The 24,381-nt window shown below is 37.8% G+C and overlaps 1 protein-coding gene across 2 annotated transcripts in view; it reads left to right on the top strand.

Moving 5' to 3' along the window:
• The first annotated feature begins 653 nt into the window (after positions 1-653).
• slc13a3 (solute carrier family 13 member 3) overlaps positions 654-24,381 on the top strand; it is a 34,468-nt gene continuing 10,740 nt past the window's right edge. The window contains exons 1-11 of one of the 2 annotated variants that reach the window (XM_036578757.1): positions 654-1,426; positions 4,388-4,653; positions 7,397-7,560; positions 9,828-9,891; positions 10,285-10,464; positions 14,503-14,628; positions 14,744-14,836; positions 17,045-17,149; positions 21,488-21,585; positions 23,365-23,477; positions 24,098-24,259. In XM_036578757.1, the coding sequence (XP_036434650.1) occupies positions 1,319-1,426; positions 4,388-4,653; positions 7,397-7,560; positions 9,828-9,891; positions 10,285-10,464; positions 14,503-14,628; positions 14,744-14,836; positions 17,045-17,149; positions 21,488-21,585; positions 23,365-23,477; positions 24,098-24,259 (1,479 nt within the window). In that variant the 5' untranslated portion in view covers positions 654-1,318. Of the gene's footprint in view, positions 1,427-1,646; positions 1,815-4,387; positions 4,654-7,396; positions 7,561-9,827; positions 9,892-10,284; positions 10,465-14,502; positions 14,629-14,743; positions 14,837-17,044; positions 17,150-21,487; positions 21,586-23,364; positions 23,478-24,097; positions 24,260-24,381 lie in introns of those variants that run through there. The other variant, XM_036578759.1, reaches the window with a different exon arrangement.

A 24,381-nucleotide genomic window follows, 5' to 3' on the forward strand; every position in this document is an offset into this window, starting at 1 on the left:
GTGTCCACAAAGAGACAGTATGACCAAACACGTGCTTTTTATTGACTTACTCAAACTCTGCTCTTCATTGTTAACTGTTATTGTCGTTAAATATGTATAAATGTAGTGTAAAATGAGGAAAATGGGTTTGTTGCCCAGAGGCAACATCGTGCAATAGAGGGTAAAAAAGGAAATAAACTGCCCTTATTAAAATTTACATTAGCAGACTTTAAGATATATTATTATTATATTAATTTATTTTTTCATGCTCAATTAACTCACTGCTGTAAGGCAGAAGGGTTACTTACTTCAAGTTAAGGCAAAAAGACTTTGTTACAGTGGGTAAAAATTGGCAATGCGCCCCCTCTCATAAACTCATATACACTTACATACTTATATTCATCTTGATTTTCCATAAATTCAATTCAATTAAATATTGCACTTCTTAGATCTATATCTTACATACAAGGAATGACCCTCTTTCTGCTACCGGAGTCCTGCTTCTCAGGGCCTAGAATCTGTAACAGTTTCATCTTTTTATTCCTGATGTTTATTTATTCCACATCTGGCACTCAGCTGAAAAGCTGAAGGTCAATGTCCTTTGCAGCCACTGATAAGAACCAGCCTACTTGCGGTTTGAGTCCGGACAACCATTAGTGACTTCCATAATGTGGTTAAGAGCTTATGAGCCGAAATCCTCCCAAGAGGAATGGCTGTTTGGTAAGACCATATGTGTGCAATGATGGCTGAGATCAGAGCTTAGTGGTGTGGACGCCCATGTCTCATAACCACATAGTTCTTATTAAGCACATATTTCTTATTAAGTCCAGTTACAACAGACACAGCTGAAAGAGGATCATTACTGGAACACTACAGTCTACAAGAGAGGCGACATCATGTAAAATGTGTGTCATGATTTTCAGCAGAAAGAAGAGGCATGTACGTTTAGACGTTTGACCTAAGGTAATGCACACCTCCTCCCGTCTTATCTTTATAATCATTCCTATGGCCCACCCAGTTTGGTCACCAGTGCAGCACCTTCTAAAAGCCGCATATTTACATGAATGAGCGCTGACTTTCTCGGGACAGGCTATGTCACCGTGGCAGACCCCTCAGAGTGGCCAGTGTGGACCTGAAAACCTGCAACTGAGCAAAAGCCTGAAAAGTGCGCATTACGCACGAAGAGTTAACGTGTAAACCAGTGGTTAATCTTCTCCCGCCGTGCTAAAAATCAACAAAGAAAACGCGATAAAGCGAGAGAAAGAGCCTCGATGGTCTGAACTGCGCTGAGTTTTGGCGAAGAGGGGCTCACCAAGAGGAAATAACGATTCATTACGCTATGGACTTGCTGAAGTTTTCCAAGAAACTCTGGAGCGTTCGCAAACAGCTGATTGTCCTCCTCACGCCTCTGCTGCTGCTGCCTCTGCTCTTCGTCCTACCGGCAAAGGTAGGCTGTGTTCATTACGGTGGTGATTCTTCACCGTCAGAACCTGTTTAACGTCAGGAAAGAGCGTGCTGTGCGCCTGAGTCACTGCTTCCCTGTGGTGGTCTGTCAGTCTGCACCCTGTAACCTTTTTACAGGGTGAGGGCCACTGCTTTCTCTCTTTGGGTTTTATATTTGATCATCAGGGTTCTCAATGATAAGCTTATCTCTCAGCTATGCACTGCTTCAGTGACCTAATATCACAGAGGCAGTAAGTGATCTGAGGATCTAATCAAACATCACTGTTCGCAGGTGTCCTTCTTTCTCTAAGCAGTATAAAGAGTCACTAAAGGCCCCTGGACCATGAGGGGTTATATGAATATGTTGTAATTCATTTTATTTTTATTAACAGGTAGGTTATCTTGATACTTACAGCAAGATATGAGGACTGATTCAATGAATTTGCTTCCAAATCTACGAGAAAACAGAAATTATGCACATTTAAACATATATTGCAATATATTTGCATGTATTGTTTGTTTGTTTGTTTGTTTACTTACTTAATTCATCTAGTGGTTTGATTTAGTTTAATATAGTTCTAAGGTTCTTTTCCCCTGCATGTAGTTATTTATCATTAAATCACATTTATCTTTCCATGGTATTGATCTTTTTCATGGTCAGAATGAATCAAGTATTAATTCATTTTTCCACGTTTGTGTGTTAAAGCACATGATCGAGACCACCAAACAGGGTGTCGCTTAAGGCCCCCACTGCTTGATGTGATCATCAGGTGTCAACAGTGTGATTTAGGGGTGAATATTTGTGGCATTACTGCCTGGACTATTTGGTTTTTGAGGATTACTTGTTCCAGACATCTTGCATCAGTAGTCATGATGTATATAGTTAAATGTAAAATAAAAAAAAAGTGAATGCAGTTAGGAAGCGCATAATTGCTGAGAAAATCTTTATCTTAAACTAAATAAGCTGGCTATGTTGTTGTGAATGAAAGTTGTAAACCATGGTGCAGTTCTAAAGGTGCAGTAGTGCACAAAATTTTGGCGCTACTGCTCAAATGACATGTTTTATTACTTTTTTATGTGAAAATAAGGCAAATAACACATCCTCCACAGAGAACACACATCTGCACATTTTAATGCAAAATTACTGTTTATCCATTGAATTGTACAAATTCAATTTCAAGGTTGTTCTCTGTAGAGGACGTGTTAACTTTTTTCACTTAGAATATCAACAAAACGTCATTAGACTGAGAGCATTCAAACTTTTGTTTTGCGATTGTATGTTTTTACTCACTGTTAGCACGTGATAAAGGTTTGAAGCTTAAAAATGGCTCAATCAGAATAACATCGATATTGAGGTCTGTGTTAAAGGTTCAATAGGTTCAATTTTCACTTGTCACTCATAAGTCACATATTAGCCTATTGATTAGCTAGTCACATGGATGTAACTTACTATTTTGCTGTCACAATCAACCATGTAACCAGACATGTGACTTAGCTGCAAGTCAGTAATATGTGACTTATGAGTGACAAATGAAAATTGTACGCAATGTACCTTTAGCACAGATCCCTCAACACCACCCCAAACACAGACACACACATTCACACCGGATACTTGTGTACAGATGCCACTGATGCAGTTTTAGTATTGAAAAGAAGTGTCTTAGATCCAATAACAGTCATAAGATGTTTAGGTGATATGAGGTAAGCAGTACCTTAACATTACTTCTCCCTCAGTGATGTTAAATCAGCTCAGTCATGTGCGAGAACCCCTGCTGTACTCATTCTTCATTACACTGTTACAGTATTGCTAGTACTCAGCCAGCCCGCACGAATATAGGCAGATTCAAATATGTTTTAAATGTTGCAGTTATATTACAATCTGAGATCCATTCAGTGTACTGTGCATATGAGATTGTGATACTGAAAAGGGTGCAATGTAGAATGTTTTACTAACTCTAAAGATCTTCTGACAAGTCCAGATTTTCTTTTCTCACTCTCATAACTATTTGGTACAGGAGTTTCACAGTGGTTATTGAATTATTCATAGGAATCACTGAATAATAAGCCTTGATATTAATAATATAAATGAATAATAACTCTACAGTTTAAAGGATTAAGATCAATGTGTCCACTTGTCCAACAGGAATGCCCCTTACCTTTTCCCCTATTAGACAGGTTTGACTTGTTGGTTTAACTTCTCTGGCTAGCTGAGAAATCAAGCTTTGTAAAAAAAAAATCCAAATTACGATCAGTTTATATATTCATGAATACTTTCATTATCAACCCATTTTTCATACATTTATAGATCCATCTATCTACCAATTCATTTTTACATCCTTCCAGTCATTTCTTTCATTAATACATCCACTATTCCATCATCCATCCATTCATCCATTTATACATCCACTGTTCCATCTTCCACCCATTCATCCATTCATACAACTACTATTCCATCATCCATCCATTCATCCATTCATACATCGACTATTCCATCATCCATCCAATTATCTATTCATCCATTCATCCATCGACTATTCCATCATCCACCCATTCATCCATTCATACATCTACTATTCCATCATCTATCCATTCATACATCCACTATTCCATCATCCATCCATTCATCCATTCACACATCTACTATTCCATCATCCATCCTACCATCCATTCGTACACCCACTATTCCATCATCTTTCCATTTATCCATTCATACATCCACTATTCCATTCATCCATCCATTCATACATGTATTATTCCATCATCCATCCATCCATTCATACGTGTACTATTCCATCATCCATCCATCCATTCATACACCCACTATTCCACAATCTATCCATTCATCCATTCATACATCCACTATTCCATCCATCCATCCATCCATCCATCCATCCATCTATCCATCTATCCATTCATCCATCCCAGTCCTTACATAATCCTTCCCTTGCTTTTCTGTCTCTTGCAGGAAGGAAAATGTTTGTATGTGGTGCTCCTGATGGCACTTTTCTGGTGTACAGAAGCCCTCCCACTAGCAGTGACCGCCATGCTGCCCGTCTGTCTCTTCCCCACCATGGGCATTCTGCCCTCCAAAAAGGTTTGCCCTCAATACTTTCTGGAGACTAACTTCCTCTTCCTGAGTGGGCTGGTGATGGCGTCAGCGATTGAGGAGTGGGGCCTGCATAGACGCATTGCCCTCAAGGTGCTGAAGATTGTTGGAGTGAAACCAGCCTGGTGAGACTGTCAGTTTAATGAGAAATGATAATCTTCTGTGGATCCTGTTCATTGTACTAATGTACGAAGAGTGTACTTATAGAAGCATACCACTATATCACTAATCACCATACCACTAATTTCTGTTTGTTCTTCCAAAGATAGTTCGGACACACATTAGAGTAATTAGACGTGTATATGTAGATTGATGGAGACATATGCGCACCGTATGTGAAGTAGGAAGTCACAAACATTTTTGTTGTTCTTGATGTGTTATATATAGAACATTGTGATGAGAGCTGAAGTGGAAGAGTTGGGGGCAGAGGATCAGATAAAGGTGTGATCAACCAGAGACAGGAAACTGGTATTTAGCTGATCTATCTGTGATGCAGTGCATGGTTCTTTAGGGGAATAGTAGCATTGGAAATATTTCTTCTGCAGTACAGTTCATATAGCAACAAAGATTCTTCATACATTAAGATGTTGTCCTTGTAATATATATTCTTTGGGAGCATAACAGTCCTTGGCTCATTCTCTTCAGGACAGCATTTCTTTAGGTTAATAGATGATGGATTGAAACATTTTCAATCAATTCATATGGTGTAGTCTCATGTCAGTGAAATAGCTCTGTACTTTTAATTCTGAGCATTATCTGACAGAACATGACAGTGAATGTCACAAAGCATGACCACTGAAAGTGAATAAATGCCTACTGGTTACCATGCCCACCAAGGCGTCTTTTTAGAAACATCTTGATTTTTAGCCAAAGCTCTTCAGACAGAGAGCACTGTGCTCAGAATTTCAAAGTCTTCGAACAGAATTCATTCAGGCCGTAACTCCCAGCACCACAAATCTCTGGTCTCTGGCTGACTGTGGAGTCTCCTGAATTCTGAACAGGTGAAGTTAGGCAAATGAACTCAGATTCGTAGAGCAGATGATGTCTGATGAGGATGTTTGAAGTTTGTGTCATCATCATACACTAATAATTCAGTCATTTTGTGGTGCAACTGTCAATGGTGTGATAGTTCACTCTTACTGAGTTCCAGTGTGCAAATAATGATGTGTTCTGTACATCCCTGTCTGGTTGTGTTGCTGTGACAATTACACAATTAAACTTGATTACTCAGTTAAAAAAGTAGTCTTAGTTGACACTTTGCATAATGATGCATTTTTTCCAATGAAGTGTTCTAGAACATGTGAAAGGCATGTTGTTACTGTTCAGTTAAGAGCATTTTTCATTGCCTGGTAATGGGTGGGTTACTTCATTACTAATATAATCCATAATGTCAGCCAGTGGCCGAATTGTAGAATTTCAAGGGGGATGGAAAGTTCAGTAAACTGAGTGGAAGTGGGGGTACTGCAAATACATGACATACAGTCTTATGCAAAAGTTTGTGCACCCCTCACCAAAATACATATTTTTACAAATTTACACACACACGTGAAATGTGGCCTCAGCGAAACTTTACATTTTATGTTTTAGTTTTTCTAATATGTTAAACTCAAATACATTGAAATTGTCCTCTAAATTTAGCAGGAAAATGCCATATTGAGTTTTTTAGCAGAGGAAAACGTGTTAACTTTTTCACTTAGAAAAACAACAAAACCTAATCTAACTGGGGTGTTTAAACTTTTATATATGACTGTACAATACAAATAATGCTCTGTTGCAGCTTACCTTGTAAATCCTAAATGTCATTGGAATGAAAATATGTTCAGCAAACATCTTAAACATTTTAATAAAAAGTAATCTTATCTCTTAATGACAAATCCAAAAATAATGAAAAGAATGGCAGTTGTACATGGAGGATGATTTTTTCACTCTTTTTTAATGGAGGGGCACCATCCTTTTGCATCCCCTTTCAAATCAAGCCTTGGTGTCAGGCCTACACTGTCAGCAAAAAGGTACTATATAGGTACCTTTTTGTTCATCAAGGTATATACAATGTATACAAAGTAGTACAAAGGTGCACTAATGGTTGTAAGGTCTAATTCAGTCAAAGAACTTAAGTAAGCTTTAAGGGCACACCACATTCACTTTGTCTTTTCATAACTTAATGTTTTAAAATAAAAAAAGTTTTAAAAAAGCCTGGAATAAAGGCAGGGTGTATAGAATCAACTTAGCTTAATTCCACTGAAATATGGTATGATTATGTTCTCTTACCAAAGGTAACAAAGACATAGTCTTGGAAGTACCACGTCAGCCACGTCAGTGACATGTGGAGTACCACCCCAGTGACATTTTAGCACTATTTTTCTGAGATTGTAGTTGCTATGCTATAATCCTGAATGTAGTGCTGTTTAAATATCATTCTTCCTTGTGAGAAGTACCTTCAGATAATTAATTTCATTCTCTTTCTAATTAGCCCATCATTAAAAACATTGTACATCATAATATTCCTGTTTTGAATTTAAGGATAAAGGAAATGTGCCAAGAGCTCCATTTTAGCTTCGTCTCCCTTCCTCCAGGAAACAGAGGTGCCGATGTCTATTACATTATTACATTATTACATTACCTTAAAGTAATTTCAAACAGTACTACAATTACTGAAGCAGGACAAATTGCTGTATAGAAGGTAATCTGCTCTGGAATTATTACTTATCAGACGTGTAAAAACTACAGGCTAGGCAAATGGATTCATACCAGACTAAAATCACTAATCTCCTTGATCTTACTCAAATTGCAGCACCTTTCCAGGTCAAACTAATTCAGCACAAACAGAGCTTAAATTACTAATATATAGGTGTGTGTGTTCTTCTCCAGGTTGATTTTGGGGATGATGCTCACGTCCTCTTTCTTGTCCATGTGGCTGAGTAACACTGCCACCACAGCCATGATGCTGCCCATTGCGAACGCCATCCTGGAGAGCCTGTTCGGTGACCTGGAGACCCTCAAAGAGAACGCCAAAGTCAAGAATGACCCTGAAGGTGAGTGAAAGAGTGTACATTTGGGTGACTTTGGGCAGACTTTGGGGTGTATGCTAGTGGGCATTTATGTGTGAGTTTGTCTTTCTGTGTAAGGCTGTGTCTTTGTGAGTAGGCATCAATCAAGGTTTGTTTATTCAAGGTCACTTTTTTCCTTTAACCCTTTAAATGGTCAGGAGCTTGTATCATACTTCTATAACTTAAGAATAACTCAGATGGTTTGCATTGTAGTACATGTAATTACTAAATAACAAGCTCTGGGATGTAAAAAGCATAGAATTTAAGATCACTGGAGCAATAAATCCTTAGAGATGTACTGCTATTTTTGCATATAATGAGAGTGCTCTCTTTCTCATCTCTTTTTTGATGTCTATAGAGATCAGACCTCTCAGAACACTTAGCCAGTTTTTTTTATTTGCATATAAATAAAAAACTAGATGGGATGTCTGGAAAATCAGCCCTATTATACAGCTATTTTCTACAGTAGCACTCTTATGGACCTGATGCATACATCAGAGTGATTTTCACCCACTAGACTTCAAATTATTTCCTTGGCAATAAGGAAGACTGTGACTGTATTGTCTTTATCTTCAAAGATTCCTGCAGACAGGAATTTGCCATTATGACAGTGTGTGAGAGAAGTATAATGTGATATAACAATGGAATTATTTCGCAATCAACTGATTCCCTTATAAATAGCTTTGTAAGACAAAGTGACATGCTTTTAGTGACTGTGTTCTTAGGTCGGGGTTGTCATAGTAAAGAAGAAGTAACGCAAATATATTTTGTTTTAGAGTTGGACCCTCTGGTGTTATAATAAATAAACCAGTCTGTGGACTTTGAGCATTGAGCTTGTAGTCACAGGGTCTTCAGAATCGTCATGGTGGTGTAGCATTATTACACATTAAAAGATTCAAGTCAGATAAGCTGTGAAATAAACACCATACACACACACACACACACACACATATATATATATATGTATATATATATATATATATATATATATATATATATATATATATATATATATATATGTGTGTGTGTGTGTGTGTGTGTGTGTATACACACATGCTTAATCGCTGTATATTATATTGTGGCATTATGTATCTTATGGGCTCCCTGTGAAAAATGCCCCCCCCCCCACAAAAATTGCCATCTAACTTTAACTTAAATGTTTACATTAGACTGGCAGTTTGGATCACAACTCTATGTCATATTCAGCTGTCTATATGAGGGGCCCAATAAAGATAGCCCCCATGAGGCTCATTGGTTATGCCACTGGTAGATAATGGTGTATAGTATGGAAACGTACACTACCATTAAAAAATTTTGGAATAACTTGCAATATAAAAAATCTTTGTTATTTTATGTATAATAATACCTTTTAGTATGTCAATATGGATATTGTGAACTATTTGCTAGATGTTATTTTTAGATGTTTTATTCAGGAACTGTAATAATTGATGTTATATTTCAGGAACTGTGAAGTTATTAAACTGTCAATAATATACAATTTGTCTGTTTACATTGATTTTTTGTCAGGTTACCTGCCTTGAGATTTGCTCTAATTTTTTTTAAATTAATTTTATTATAACTTAAGTTTTGATGAATACAGCTTTGTCAGCCATTTTGATCATCATCAGGACACAATGAAAATCTCTTATTTACTGCTTCTTGTTGTCCAACAAATGATTTGAAACTTAAGAAGTTGCACATTAGCATATTAGTCTAGCATATTATTGCAGTCCACAAAAGACATGTATCTCCAAAACAGTAACTTTATAGGAGTGGGAAAAAAATTCTTAATTGACTTTACAGTGTTGTAAGTTAATGTACAAAGGTGTTTTTGTGGCATTTTGGAGCATTTCTGTTGGTCCATTCATCATGAAATATTTACACAATGTAAATGCCATGTTCAAATGATGCAGAAAAATAAAATTGACAAAAAAATGAGATTGAATGTAGATTTTTTTTTGTATAATTTTATATGCTTGTCTGAAATCAAGTTGCTTTGATATTATTTAAAACAGTGATTCCAAATTTTGAACCATAGTGTTTGTTCAGTTTACATAATATAGTGGTTCAGTCTTAAATGTGAGTGGAATCATTAAACTAGCTTAAACCAGGACAGTTCTGTCTCTTTTTACACAATCTCCCCTTTTTTAAATACGTACAAGCATCAGTGAGCACAAACCTAAAGCCACGTAATATTCGAGGATACACAAAGAAAAGGAATTTATTTGAAAATCGTTATTCTGTCTCTGCAGGCCAATCTCAGGTGAAGCTGCATGTGCTGCCTTCAGAAAAGCACACCCTGACCGGAGATGACAGGTGAGAGAGTGAAAACTCCTGAATCAAATGTCAGAGAGTTCATCTGGAATGACTTCTCTTTCAGTAATGGCCTTTATGACTCTAATATTATGATGTCTAGGCAAGACAGGATGTCCTATCAAGGTGATTATCTTCCAATCAATGACTGTGAATGTGGTGCAGATGCTGTAAATGGATACAAGTTTAGTGTGGATGTATTTGCATAACAAGGGCGTCATCTGCATTAAATGGTATTCCATGAATTGCAATTAGGGATTGTGGCTAACGTGTGGCTTGGATACAAACGCTCATATTATGTAGTCCTGAAAAACGCCCCTGACTGGGCTAGAACATTTCGTCCGCAGTATGATCTGATGTTGACCTCAACAATCAGTACTTACACTGACTTCATAGGGCTGATGGACTGGAGAGAGGAGATCAGAGAAGCCCAGAGGAGGTCAGGAAAGAAGCAGAATATCAGCTAAAAGTGTGGAAAGGATTCCTCATCTGCATCCCCTACGCTGCCAGCATCGGGGGCACGGCCACCTTAACGGGAACAGCCCCTAACCTCATCCTCATTGGGCAGATGAAAAGGTTAGTGTGACCAGTAGGTTCCTTAGCTGAACACTTAAAAACACTGTGGAAATGCAGAAAGGGGCTCTTTTTTAACCCAGTCTTTATCTGCCTCATCAGTAAAGTATGGTCAGTTACCATGGACAGTAATTCAGATATTTTTGTCTGTTCTCAGAAAATAACAGAAAACTGTTGAGTCAAAACTTTCTTGTAATTAGAGTCATTGGGCCTATGTTGAACTCTGTGAATAGACGTATGAAATACATGACTATATAGCTCATATTTGAAACTATAACTGTTCATAGTCAAAAAATGATTCAGTTTTAACTTAAGTAACCTGGTTGCCTTTAAATTTTGAGTCCACTAAATTTCAAATAATACGTTCACAGAATGTGTTAAGTGTATATGTGCGTGTACATGAAAGGGTGCTAAGCCAGGAGTTTGTCTCTAAGACACAAGGTGTGAAATACAGGGGGTCAGGGGGGTGGTTTGGGACCCCCTAATTAATCTCTTGGACCCCCTGAATGTCTCAAATTCTGGGAGTTCCCTGAAAATGTACTTATTATGAAGGTTTGCTGTTCATTAGCAAAAAACATACACAATAACAAATTCAAGGAAAAGTCATTGTTTATCTTGCTTCACAATTGGCAGGCTTTGTCTTTAATAATCTTAATTAACTATGCTGCACTGGTCTGCCTCAGGGTGGCATTGTAGCAAATTAGTTCACCCTGTTGGTCCTTCATAGCCTAGCAACTTTAACTATCCTCAAAATATCTCTGAAAAACTTTACAATCTGCCATAGCATATTTGTAAATTTGCCAAAATTTTGCAAGAGACTGGCAGAAAGAGTGAATTCGATGGGTACTCAAGGGGGAACCCATGATGGACATGCGACCCTCCAAACACCAAGGAGTATTTCTGACACAGTTAGGGGCCAATAATGTAGTGAAGAAATCTTTCCCATTTCAAGTAATACCATTGTAACCTGCCCAGCAGAGAGAAGGATACATGTTCATTTGCCACCAGCCTAACAAGCAGATTATGCCAGTCTATGATTGACAGTGTGTGAGCTGATTTCCATTGTTGGTTGAGTAGTCCCCTATTCAACATGACAGCGGTCTGAACCCATGCAGTACGTGTTTTTCATAAAAAACGCAAAAGAATTCAGCAGCTGCTCTTTGACTTCTGTGTATTTTGTTTCGATACGTTTCCGGTTCTTTTCTAAATAAAAAGGAAAAGGCATGTAAATTATAGTTCATGGTAATATATGGATGTAGCAGACAGAGATTAGATGGAAAAAAACTTTGCAGTATTTCGTCAAATGCAATTGCGTCAATTTCCACTTCAGCAGAGCTGATGTTGTGTGTATGTTTTTTTAGAAAAAGCTTTTTGCTGGATTCATTACCAGTGAATGAGTAAATAATGAGAGGAAGCAGCTCATCTCTTCTGCGGTTTAATGAACATATATGTGTAGTGACATTTAGGGCCTGTTTTCCAACCAGTGATTATGTGTAGTTCTATAAAAGAAAATGCTTTTATAATATTACTTGGTCTAACTAGACTTAACCATTGTCTGGAAAAACTGGCTCACAGTTGATGCTCCCGGAATCCAAAGCACAGAGTGTATCCTGTTTCTAATGAACAACGCAACTGACAGCTGGACAAAATGTATGTTAGTAACTTGTGAAATAATTTAATGATTATTAACCCTAACATTTATTTGATGACTAATCAGGGAAGTGCAGAAAGACCAAAGGGTCATTGCAATGACTACCTAGAGTGCAAGGACAGATCATTCTGTACAACTGCTGGTGAAGGGCTTAATGTGTTACCTAATTCATGGATCGTGCTCTTAAAACTTTAACTTGGCTTATTTTGATGTGTTTACCTAAAATGTTATTATGTTTAGTGTGATATCTGAAATGCAGGCAGCAGGTCATCAGATTATTGCTGAACAAAATGTCAAAAAGTCCAAGTCAAAATTCCTAAAAGAGCCCAAACTAACAGACAAGAGCAAGAGGCAAAACTGAAGAGCAACATCAAGAACAGAAAAAAACTAATTATACTAATGCTGTGACTTGTACAATTTAAGGGGAATTCCAACAGTTTTTTTCTAAAGGTCTGCTATATTCAATGATTGAGATGTAAACACAGTCAGGGTTTTGTGAAATGGTGCATTGGAGCAAAACTTCACATTTCAGATTTCTTCACAGTGGGATGTGATAGGAACCAGGGATCACAATGTCTACAATGCTAATATGGCCATAGCATTTACTATCCAAAACAATCAGTGAACCTTCACGTGCTTTCTGAGTTTTTATATGTTACATTGATAATGTTGCAATAGTGGAATCGGAAAGAAATAAAGTTTCTTTGGGTGCTATTTCACAGCATTTTTACAGATCCTGTTATCCTGCCTGCTCTTCAGTTTTAATCATTTTACCAAAGCAGGCGAATAAGGAAGTCTTGCCCAAGGACTCTTATTGGTATAGCATAGCATACCTGCCAGAATCAGGAATCAAACACTACTCATGCTACAAGAAGAGCAGTAGTGTTACCCACTGTTACCCACTTCACTGTACTAACCATTTTTGTACCACTTTCTTATTTCGCCTTATGACGCCCTGAATGTGCCTCTCTGGCATAAATGGATTTTTAAAAATACATTTTAGGACAAAAGCTTATCTCAAAACTATCGCAACTTATAGCAATAACATTCTGTGAGGTAGCTTTTCAATGTTTCATACATCCAATGTGTGAAATATACCCAGGTATTCTGGGGATTAATGTTGGCTGGCTACTCCAGCATTGGGTGGCTGCTAGCTTAATTCACTCACCATAGCGGCAACAAAATATTTGGCTTCACAATTCTTCTTTTGGAAATACTCTTTTCTAGCTTGATAATGCACTCTTCCACACATTAATTGAGATCTCCTCTTTTGTCTTCAGCTTGAGAAATGAGTAACAGTTCACTCTTTGTACCAGTCTCTTAGGAAATTGGGCAAGTTTTCTGTAAATATGTTCTGGCATATTGTAAAGTTCTTCAGAGGTATCCTGGGCATAGTTACAGTTGCTAGGCTATGAAGGACCAACTGAGAGAACCAATTTGCAACAGCGCCACCCTGAGGCAGACCAGTGCTACATCTCTAGCTATTAAGAATACCAAAGACAGAAGCTCACCGATTGTAGGTGAAGCAGCTTAACAATGCCATTTACCTGAATTTATATTTGAGCATCTATTTTTCCCCCAACAGACAGCATAACGTCATACTAAGTTTACTTTCAGGGAGCCCCCAGAATTTTGATTTTGAGACATTCAAAGGGTAAGGGTAATTAGGGGGTCCTGGACCATACTGTGAAAAGGGTTAAATGTTAACTGAGAGCGGAAGTAGACATACTGTTTGGCAGAAACAGTTAAGGTACAAGTGGTACAACCTCTAACTTCAGTGGTCACCTATTCTGGAGCTAAACTTCACAGGAAAGTAGAGCTCCGGGTGGAGAACTGACCACTGTTGTAACTAATTTGACTGCACTGTACATAATGTGCAGACATACTGTCTCGTTTTCTGCATTCTGATTTATATAAATCCATTAATCTGTATAATATTCTTAATTTTTTTTACAAATAAAAAAGTAGCACTTTTGAACAAGTCAGTTTTATCAGTCTGGTTCAGTTCCAGACAGACCACACTCCCTCTTCACATGTGCAAACACTGACTGTGCACTTTGCTCCATAATGGGATATTTATTAAAGGCCATAAAAGGCTCAAGAACAAGGACCCAAGACTACACTGGAGTAAAATCTTGCATTTTACTGTACAAAAGTGAGAAAAAGAAGGAAACATTCATTTTAGGCAAAACAGAGGATTTAAAGTAATATTTTACGGTTAATCTGTGGGATCTTAAGGATGTAATTTATTGTTGAAATTTTAAGAACTAATTTTAGAATATTTTAACCTTAATAATACAATTTCTTCCAAAGCAAGTAGGTGCTATTATAAAACATGTTGGTCAATTCCAATGATGTTTTCAGTGAATTAAACTAAATGTGTTTTGCAGTTACTTTCCAGAGTGTGACTTGATCAATTTCGGCTCGTGGTTTATTTTCGCTTTCCCGCTTATGATCGTCTTCCTTTTCGTTGCATGGATCTGGATTTCCTTCCTCTACGGGGGACTCAACACTCGGTATACATACGCACACACATTTGCATCCACATGCAGACTCAAATAACCTGTGTGCTGTGTGTACTATGTGCACTAATTGATTCCATTCTTTGACACTGTGTGTTTCGGTGCTTAGGTTGTGTATAAACAAACAGGATGACCGAGCAGCTGCAGAGGCCAAAGCTAGAGCAGTCATTGATGAAGACTACAAAAAGCTCGGACCCATCAAGTAAGACTCCATGCTGAGTTATCTCTTGGAAATATTGTGTTAAAAATATCAAGTAGAATTGCACAACATGGACCTGATACCAGATTGTGACTGCAATATACTGTATGCTAAAAAACACATTTGTAACCATTAACGATGACAGTTTACTGAAGGGCAGCATTTGTAAGGCCTTTAAACATGCATAAGCCTTTCATGACAACTGACATAAACCTACATAAACATTCATAAAGGCTTATTCCATCAAGCCTCAGTTGTCATACATGTTGCTTTTGTTCATTTTGATGATTTCAGTGATTTTGAATGTGGCATGATTGTTAGTGCCAGATGGGCTGGTTTGAGTAATTCTATAACTGTTGATCTCCTGGGATTTTCATGCACATTCTGCAGCTGAAAACGTCTTTTTGATGAGATTAACAGACAATGGAAAATGGCCAATGTAGTTCAAGATGGCAGAAAGTGGTTAATATAGTGTAGCGCTGTAGACTGGAATTTGATCCCCTCTCTGGGAAAGCACCCTATGCTATGCCTATAGGAGTCCCTTGGTAAGACCCCTAACACTACCTTCGGCTACCTCTGTAAAAATGATCAAATTATAAGTTGCTCTAGATAAAAGCATATGCCAAATTCAGTAAATGTAGAGGTAAGAGAGACTACGGTAACTCAGATTACCACTCTGTACAGTTGTGGTGAGCAGAAAAGCATCTCAGAATGTACAACACATTGAAACTTGAGGTGGATGGGCTACAACAGCAGACAACCATGTTGGGTTCCACTTCTGTCAGCCAAGAACAAAAAGCTGAGACAGAAACTGGACAGTTGAAGACTGGAAAAACATAGCTTGGTCTGATGAATCTCAGTTTCTCCTAAGGCCCACAGATAGTAGGGTCAGAATTTGGTGTATGAATCCATTGACCTAACCTGCCTTGTGTCAACAGTCCAGGCTGGTGGAGGTGGTGTAATGGGGTGGGGAATGTTTTCTTGGCACAACATGGACCAGAATCTCAAAGTAATGCTACCAACATCTTGTGGAATCCATACCATGAAGAACTGAGAATTGAGAGCAAAGGGAGGTTTTACCCAGTATCAGTAAAGTGTTCCTAATAAAATGTTTGGCAAGTGTAGGTGTCGTGTAGCCTTATGGGCACTCCCTTTCTGTAAAGTGTTAAAATATAATATAATGTTGCGATAACAATTAACAGCTGAAATATTGTGCAGCCTCAGTATAGATAGAGAAGCACAAAACACAGACATAGTCCTCGAATTGTAGAAATGTGTTGCTAAATAAAGTACTTCTTTAATACTATTTTACCTTAGGAATGCATTTGTAATTTTTCAATTATGGATTGTAGTTCATGTCTTTCTCTGCATAATTTGTTAGCCCCTTTACCCCATTCATCAATGATCAAGACCCTCACAGGATGACCACAGAGTGTTATTTGGGTGGTGGATCATTTGCAGTTACACTGACATGGCGGTGGTGTGTTGCTGGTACTAGTGGATCAGACACGGCAGTGTTACTGGAGTTTTTAAACACTTAGTACACTTACGACCCTCTATTAGACACATATACATTGTTGGTCCACCTTAGAGATGGTAGCTCATGTGTTGCTGATGGTTTGTATTGGTCATCCATTAGTTCTTCATCAGTGTTCAGTTTCTGGCCACAGGATGCTGCTGGCTGGATGTTTTTGGTTCTCAGCCCAGCAGTGAGACTGTGTTGTTGAAAAACACCAGCAACACCAGACTGTGTGCCACCACCACATCAGTGTCACTGCAGTGCTGAGAATGATCCACTATCCAAATAGTACCTGCTCTGTTGTGGTCCTGTGGGAGTCCTGGCGACTGGTGAATGGGGTACAGAGGGAGGCAACAATAACAATAATTACAATATGCAAGATGTAAGTGGGCCTGATAAAATAGACCATGAGTGTAGAAACAAGATGGGTGTATCTAATAAAATGGCCAATGAGTGTATGTCGGCTTTGGAAGTTAAGCCTTGGTCTGAGATTGTTTATGTGTATCCATTTCCTCAACAGTCTTAGTATTCAATATTTTGAAAAAAAAAAGTCATTTCATTTCCACATTGTCTGTCACTTAAGTTTGAATATACATTAAAACATGTTTACTAGATTTGTATGATTATGTTGACATAGTTTACATAGTCTCCATTTTCCAACCCCCATTATTTTCTCCTGCTCTCCTCTATAGTTTTGCAGAGGGATCCATCTCATTCTTCTTCATTCTGTTTGCCATCCTCCTGTTCACCAGAGACCCTAAATTTGTCACAGGGTGGTCCATATTCTTCAACAAAGGGTAAGACTTTAAAGCTGAAAATGGAGATTTATTTTTCAAGCCTGTTCATCACATTTGTCCATTCCCACACTTGTTTTTAAAGTGCCAAATGTTACACTGTGAACTTTCACACCTGCAGTAGTTAATAAATCTTTAAATGTCACAAAACACTATTACGTTAAAAAAAATGTTTTCTTCTTATTTAAACCAGGCTTCTAGACCGACGACTTCCCTACTTTTGATGCTTGAGGCAATCTTTTAGAGATGCATGAAGAAAAATAAACAGTTGCCATTTAATATGTACACATTCTCTTCCCTTTGAGCAATTTCTTATTCCAATATCCTTGCTTTGAGTAAAATTGAGATATGTTGAGATGTAACCTTTATCACTAGGGTCCTGTTTTCCTGAGAAAACCGCAACCATTTATGTTCCATCGCATGTGCGCAAAAAGGTCAGATGAAGTGGTATAGAACTGGGAGGACATGGCAGTTAATAGTAATAGAGCTGAACAGTCTGGTTCCAGCAGCCAAAATCCCATTCATAAACTCCATAAGTAATTTAAATATGAAACCTTAACTGTCCAAGTAAATTTACCACAAGCTACTAGATTGTGAAATGTTGGTATACAATCTCATTGAATCTGGTTTCAAGTTCTGCCTTTCCTTGTAAAGAAAACCACTACCCATAGTCCTTACAGCAAATTCAACCTGTCAGAGATGTTGTTGTTTTAAATTATTGTTGTCAGATTTTTTTTTACGTTAGCTTACAGGCAGCTATCATGAACTACACACAGATCAAGTCATCATGTTACGCTGCTGCACAATTTTTAAAGCATGTAGACGACATGAACACCCCAATACACTTGTATAGTATTTTGAATTACAAAGTGCTGTAAAAACAAACATCTAATTCGTTTCAGGAATGACATCGCAATCTTTTTCAAATCTATATCACTGGCATCTAAAAAAAGAAAATAGTTTAAGAAAATAAAAAAAACTCAATTCCATAAAATTACGTGTCATAACTTTAAAAAACGAAGAAAGTTGTCCTTCACACAGGTTCATAAGTTTTATCAAACTAGAAGTAAAGCAGTACCACAAAAAATGGTTGGAGAGTGTATGTCAAGTGAAACAAGCTTAAGAACTTGAAATTTACATGACCATGACATTTACAGCTATTCCAAAACTATTTGTATTATGCATACACATATGTATGAGGTCACTGTTGAGTTGCAGGTTTCAGCATGTCTGACTTCATAAATTGCATTTTAAGGACGTGAGTCTGTCGAAGCACAGCAAATCATGGATTTTACTGCACACAAATTGGCAACCTGAAGAGATTTACTAATCTTTTTTAATGGCAAGAAGAAGGAGGCGCAATTGCTTTGACAATGGCAAAATAGCACTGAAGGCCAGGAAAAGAGCAAAGGAAAGGGAGAACAATCATTCAGGGATTTTGTTATTAAATGCAAGTTTCTCTTTCTGTCTCTTAACAATAATAATAAGTAATAATACTTATGAAATTACTGTACTACTAATACTTTACTTATAATATTACTTATAATACTGTAAATAATCTGCCTAAATAATTTACACAGACTTTCACTTTGGGCTAGTATTAGCTACTTTATTTACTTATTTGTGTATTTATTTATTACTACTCTAATGATGTTTCCTCAGTGACCGCATTTTTAGAAGGAACTGAGCCACAATGATCACTGCTGTTATCTACACTGTAAAATGGTAAAAAAAATGAGACAGGACGGGTGCCAGACAAATCTGTTAATTTGCAGTAAAAGCATATTTTCTCAATGATGGTAAAAATCTGTAAAATTTACTTCACTAGTTCAACTAGTGGACACACAGCATAACAATAACAACAGTAACAGCTATTAAAATGAACGCAGATGTCTGTCAAATGAAAGCGTTAATTTGTTTTATATATATATATATATATATAATGTTCTACATATTTTGTTAATTTGAATTTATATTCTATATCTGTAAGTTAAAATACTCTATATGTATGTTTTAAATGCATTTAACTTTAAAAACAAAACAAACGGGTTTGACATTTTAATTTTACAGTAGTTTGACAGTGAAAATATTTTTTACCTTAAAACTTCTACTCATGTTCTTTGAAATATGGGACAAACTTTTAATTCTTGTTAATAATCCTGTGAAATGCAGCATAGATATTCACCCTTTTAGATATTCAATTTTATTTTCATGTATAGATCATTTTGCAAAGTACTTTTGCATCTATTTCCTTCTCACTGGGTTCTCAAACTGTTTGTCTTTTAGCAGCTGGGGCTCCATCCACAGAGGATATTTTATTTCTCTTTTGCTTTTCTCTCTCTCATGCTTGAAACGGGCTGTGAGTGGATCTGTATATGAGTGCCTCCTCAATTCAGTTTAGCTAGTTTGTGGCCAAAGCAGAAGGTGTAGTCATATTAGATTAGCATCAGCCAGAAAAAAGTAGTAGAGCCAGCTGTGCTCATTAAATTTTAGCATGACGATAAGAACTGCCAGTAAGGTACCCCAACTTGTACCTACACTTACCGGCCATTTCATAAAAACACCTACCGTATACAGTGCACTTTAAAAGTTTACTATCACTGACTGTAGCCCATTTGCTGCTGCACAATTTATCAGCCACCCTCTACCCCATCCGTCCACGGAAAAGGACCATCATAGGACCACCACTGACTAGTCTTTGACCAACAAGGTGTGCCTAATGAAGTGTTCAGTAAGCGTACAATGTGTTAAAATCCCAGCCACATCGCTATGCCTAATACACGTATACCAGCGCTACAAATAATACCATGCTACTAACTGCAGTCCAACACCCAAATATTAACTGGTTCCCTGGTCAAATTCTATTGATGGGTGAGATAAAAGAGAGCTGATAAATTGTGCGGAAATAGATGGGCTACAGTTAGTAATTTCTATTCTACAAAGTGGACTTTAAATGGTAGGTGTTTCTGATAAAATGGTCAATGCGTGTAAGTGTTTCTGAAAAACTGTCAGCTCAGTGTAGTTATCACAAAACGGCATATAGTCACTTTTTATTTTGGGAATTTGCTATAATCAAACTTTAAAAATAAGTTAAATAGTTTATAGAGGCCTAAACTTGACGTGACATCACACAAATGGTCACACAGAAACTTGTATGTCAGAGAGTGAGGATCCAAGAATGGATCAGAGTGTGTGTCAGAGAGCCATCAGCCGATGTCTCCCCATCCCTTCTTCTCCTCATCACTCTAATGCACAGAGACAGGGAGGTGCAGGGATCCAGGCGAGGCTCCTTTGTCTCAGAGTCTCTGATAAACTGACCTTTCTCTGACTGCAGGGTGTCCGTCCGTGCTTCCTCTGCCTGATTTACCCTGAAACAACACTCACATCAGAGAGAGAGAGAGAGAGAGAGAGAGAAGGATAGAGAGAAAGTTTCACAGCCTTAGTAGAGCCAAAAAACAGTGATGGTAGCTGTAGGATGAGCAAGGATGAGATACTAGTACTTGATGTCATGTCACTATATAAAGAAGACTGATGTGATATTTTAATGAATGGATTTAAAATGCATTGATGCATTATGATGCATTGATCTGAATGTTGCAGTGCATCATTTTTAGAATGTTGTAATGAACTGTAATTGATTATAATAACATTCAATAAAGTACATGCTTAGTTTTTTGGCAAATTGATGTCCATTGCTGCCCAATCTGTTAGGTTCAGCAAATTATCAGTATTCTCTTACTTGCCACAAAAACACTTAGAACCCCTCCCCAACCACATGGAGTAAGTATGAAAACAGTTCTGTTGAAGCAAATATTTTTTTTAATTGAACACAACATGATTGAACGAAGCAGACACATTTTTAATTGACAGAAGAGAACAAAACAAGTGGTATGGGAGCAAGAGAAACAGGGAGAGAAAGACAGACAGAGAAAAAACTTGAACTCTCTGCTCTGGCCTGGCAGACCCCTCAGCTGCAATAACACTGCAACACAGCATGCACAATAATGAGCTTACTTGGAAAAAAAGAAGTTCTGGACAAAGGCAGAGACTGTTTGTTACCAATTTCCAACTAATCTTGGTCCATTATAAGTAATATTGCTTCTAATATAGGTTGCTAAATCTGTTACCTCCAACAGTAATGACGGATAGCATCAACCCAAATGGACTTGGGGACTTTGTACAGAAACAAATCACTCCAAAAGAATCTGAGGTTATTGGATAATCAAGCTGGACCTGAAACAGGACAGTACGCACTTACTGAACAATGTGCTGATAGACAGATTTTAAAATGAAGAAAATAAGAGTAAAATAACATATTATTTTTCTTTCTTATCATGGTAGGTACGTGTCGGATGCCGTCACCGGAGTCATCATCATCTCCATCCTCTTCTTCTTTCCGTCCCAGCGTCCCTCACTGCGCTGGTGGTTCAATCCCCGAGGTCAGAGAACAGGTTCACACTAAGCTTACACATTTGCATATCTGCTGATCTGAGACCAGATAATCTTCTGACCGTAGAACAATTACAGCAAGCACAGCAAAGAACAACCTTTATAAGAGACTGTGCATTTAGCCATGTTCTCATATTCTCATTACAATGCCAACTGCCAATTTTGACAGCCACCTGACAAATATTTCTCAAAATTGAACCCTGAAGTTTTTGTACTATAAAAGCAACTTTTTTCAATCTCAAGTGTTTTTCGATTACTGAGTTTTCACAGAATTCAAAACTCTATTATTTGAATCACTGTTTTGAAGCATGTGAACACAATGAGAGCTAGTCAGGCTAAATTACAGCCTCCACATAGTGGGGTTAGTTTTAATACAGTTTCATTTTTAGACACATATTCATCAGAAATGGGCTACAGGTTTCATAGAGGACGCCATGAGAACGTTTCCTGCCTGACTGCATTGTGCCAACTGTAACATTTGGTGGAGGAGGGATAATGCTATGGGGTTGTTTTTCAGGGGATGGCCTAGGCCCCTTAGTTCCAGTGAAGGGAAATCTTAATGCTTCAGCATAACAAGACATTTTGGACAATTGTTTGTTTCCAACTTTGAGGGAACAGTTTGGGGAAGGCGCTTTTCTGCACAAAACAAGGTCCATAAAGACATGGTTGGGTGGATTTGGTGTGGAAAAACTTGACTGGCCACACAGAGCCCTGACGTCAACCCCATCAAATGCCTAGGGTGAACTAGAATGGAGATTGTGAGCCAGGCCCTCTTGTCCAACATCAGTGTCTAACCTCACAAATGTCTTCTGGATGAATGGACAAAAAACCCCACAGACACACTCCAAAATCTTGTAGAAAGTTTTACATTTTTATTTATTTAATTTATTTAGATTATTTAGCAAAAAAAACAAACAAAATGCATTAGCTTGTGTCCCACTCACCCTTATTGGTATATGCCAGTAGTTTGTACAGAGCATGCCTCTGTCTAGACCTATACTTGATCCCTTTATAGTTCATGAATGAACACCAAACATTAACAAGGCCGCTACTTTCACCAGCTCTGGTTTGGCCCAACTGCAGCGATAACTCGGTAATTTTCCACAATGAAATCAAAGCCTAACCAAGAGGCTAAAGTAGGTTATGTTGTGGACGTTCTTTAAACGTGCTATTGGAGGGCAGTGTTGTGGGGCACAGTAAATAAGATGTGGAATGTTAATGATTTAGCTTAGCACGTCCTGCTGAAAGCTCACACTGTAGTGCCACTGTTCTTACAGATTACAGTAATCTCAGAAAAATGTGTCCCACTCTCACATTAGAGTGCATAAAGTGCTCTCCAGACTTCCTACTTTTCTCCATTATTTTTTTCTTTAAAACTATTTTTGAGTTAGCTTTAGATATTTGGGTAACACAACCTTTGCATAACCTTTTAAAAGCTGACCACGCGACCACGGTTAGTTCATTCACTTATGGTTTTGGGATTAAAATGTTTATTTGCTAAATATTGAGATACTGCAAATTGCAATACTAATTTTTATCCTGAAGCTTTGTGATTTTTTTTTTGTTGTTGTTGCTGTTTGTGGGTTTTTTGTTAAATGCTGTGGGTTATTGGACTCTTAAAATAGAAATCTCTAAATTTTTATTTGACCTCCCAGAGCACCCAGAAAACCTTTTCTCTTTTCTAAATTGATGTAAAACAAGCTAATATAATTGAGCAGCTGATTTTGTAGCCTAATTTTGAATCTTTCCCCCTCCACTCTTCTCCACAGCCTCTAACACTCCGTATGTGCCCCTGCTGTCATGGAAAAGAGTTCAAGAGTGTGTTCCGTGGAACATTATCCTTCTGCTGGGTGGAGGCTTCGCCATGGCTAAAGGCTGCGAGGTGCACCTGCTTGCTTTACTTGTTCTCTGCCCTGTTTACAGTCTTCTTTAAAATGCGATCTGTATGTATTATTTGAAAATGGAAAATGTATGTTAATGTGAGGTGTAAATGCACACAGCATACGCTGTGAATGGAATGTGACTGAATCAGCCGCTATGTCTCACCCTAAGGAAGGTGTGGCTCGCATTGCGATCAGATCTCAGTCAGAGCAAGCCAGTTGTAAAATACCTCCTGTACCATGCGTTTGCATTATATTGCAGTCATGCAATATAATGCAAGAATTTATGCAATATAGTTTTCTGTTTTCTTTTTTTAGAACATCTCTTACTGAATCTTACTGCAGATAATTTTACTAGTTTCAGTAAAAAAAATGCATCAAAGAAGTTAAAAAAATCTATGTGGTTAAATAATTTCCTTTCATATAAGCAGATATACAGTGCCTCCCAAAAGTATTCGGACACTTTAACCAGTGACATCCTTAAATGCAGTTCTTTTGAATGCTTCATAAAATATTTAATAAAAATATATTTGTTTCAGAGAAACACACTTCTAGCACAAAATCAAACCGATGGTAGGCTTCATTCCACTCAGCTCAGTTTGGTTTGTTTGTTCTGTGTCAGGAGTCAGGCCTGGCTGCCTGGATCGGAGGGCATTTACAGCCGCTAGCTCAAGTTCCTCCTGCTGTAGCTGTGATTCTGATCACGGCCTTCATCGCTTGCTTTACTGAGTTTGCCAGTAACACCGCCACCATCATCATCTTCCTCCCGGTCATCGCTGAACTGGTGAGTGAGCTTAGAGATTATGGCTGTAAAGATTACTCAATTAATTTACTCCATCAATATGACAATTTACTCTTACTGAACTCCAGTGACTATGCCGCTGTGTTGCTACATTGTTGTGTGAC

The sequence above is a fragment of the Colossoma macropomum genome, unplaced genomic scaffold, assembly GCF_904425465.1.
Source record: "Colossoma macropomum unplaced genomic scaffold, Colossoma_macropomum, whole genome shotgun sequence".
Lineage (NCBI taxonomy): Eukaryota > Metazoa > Chordata > Actinopteri > Characiformes > Serrasalmidae > Colossoma > Colossoma macropomum.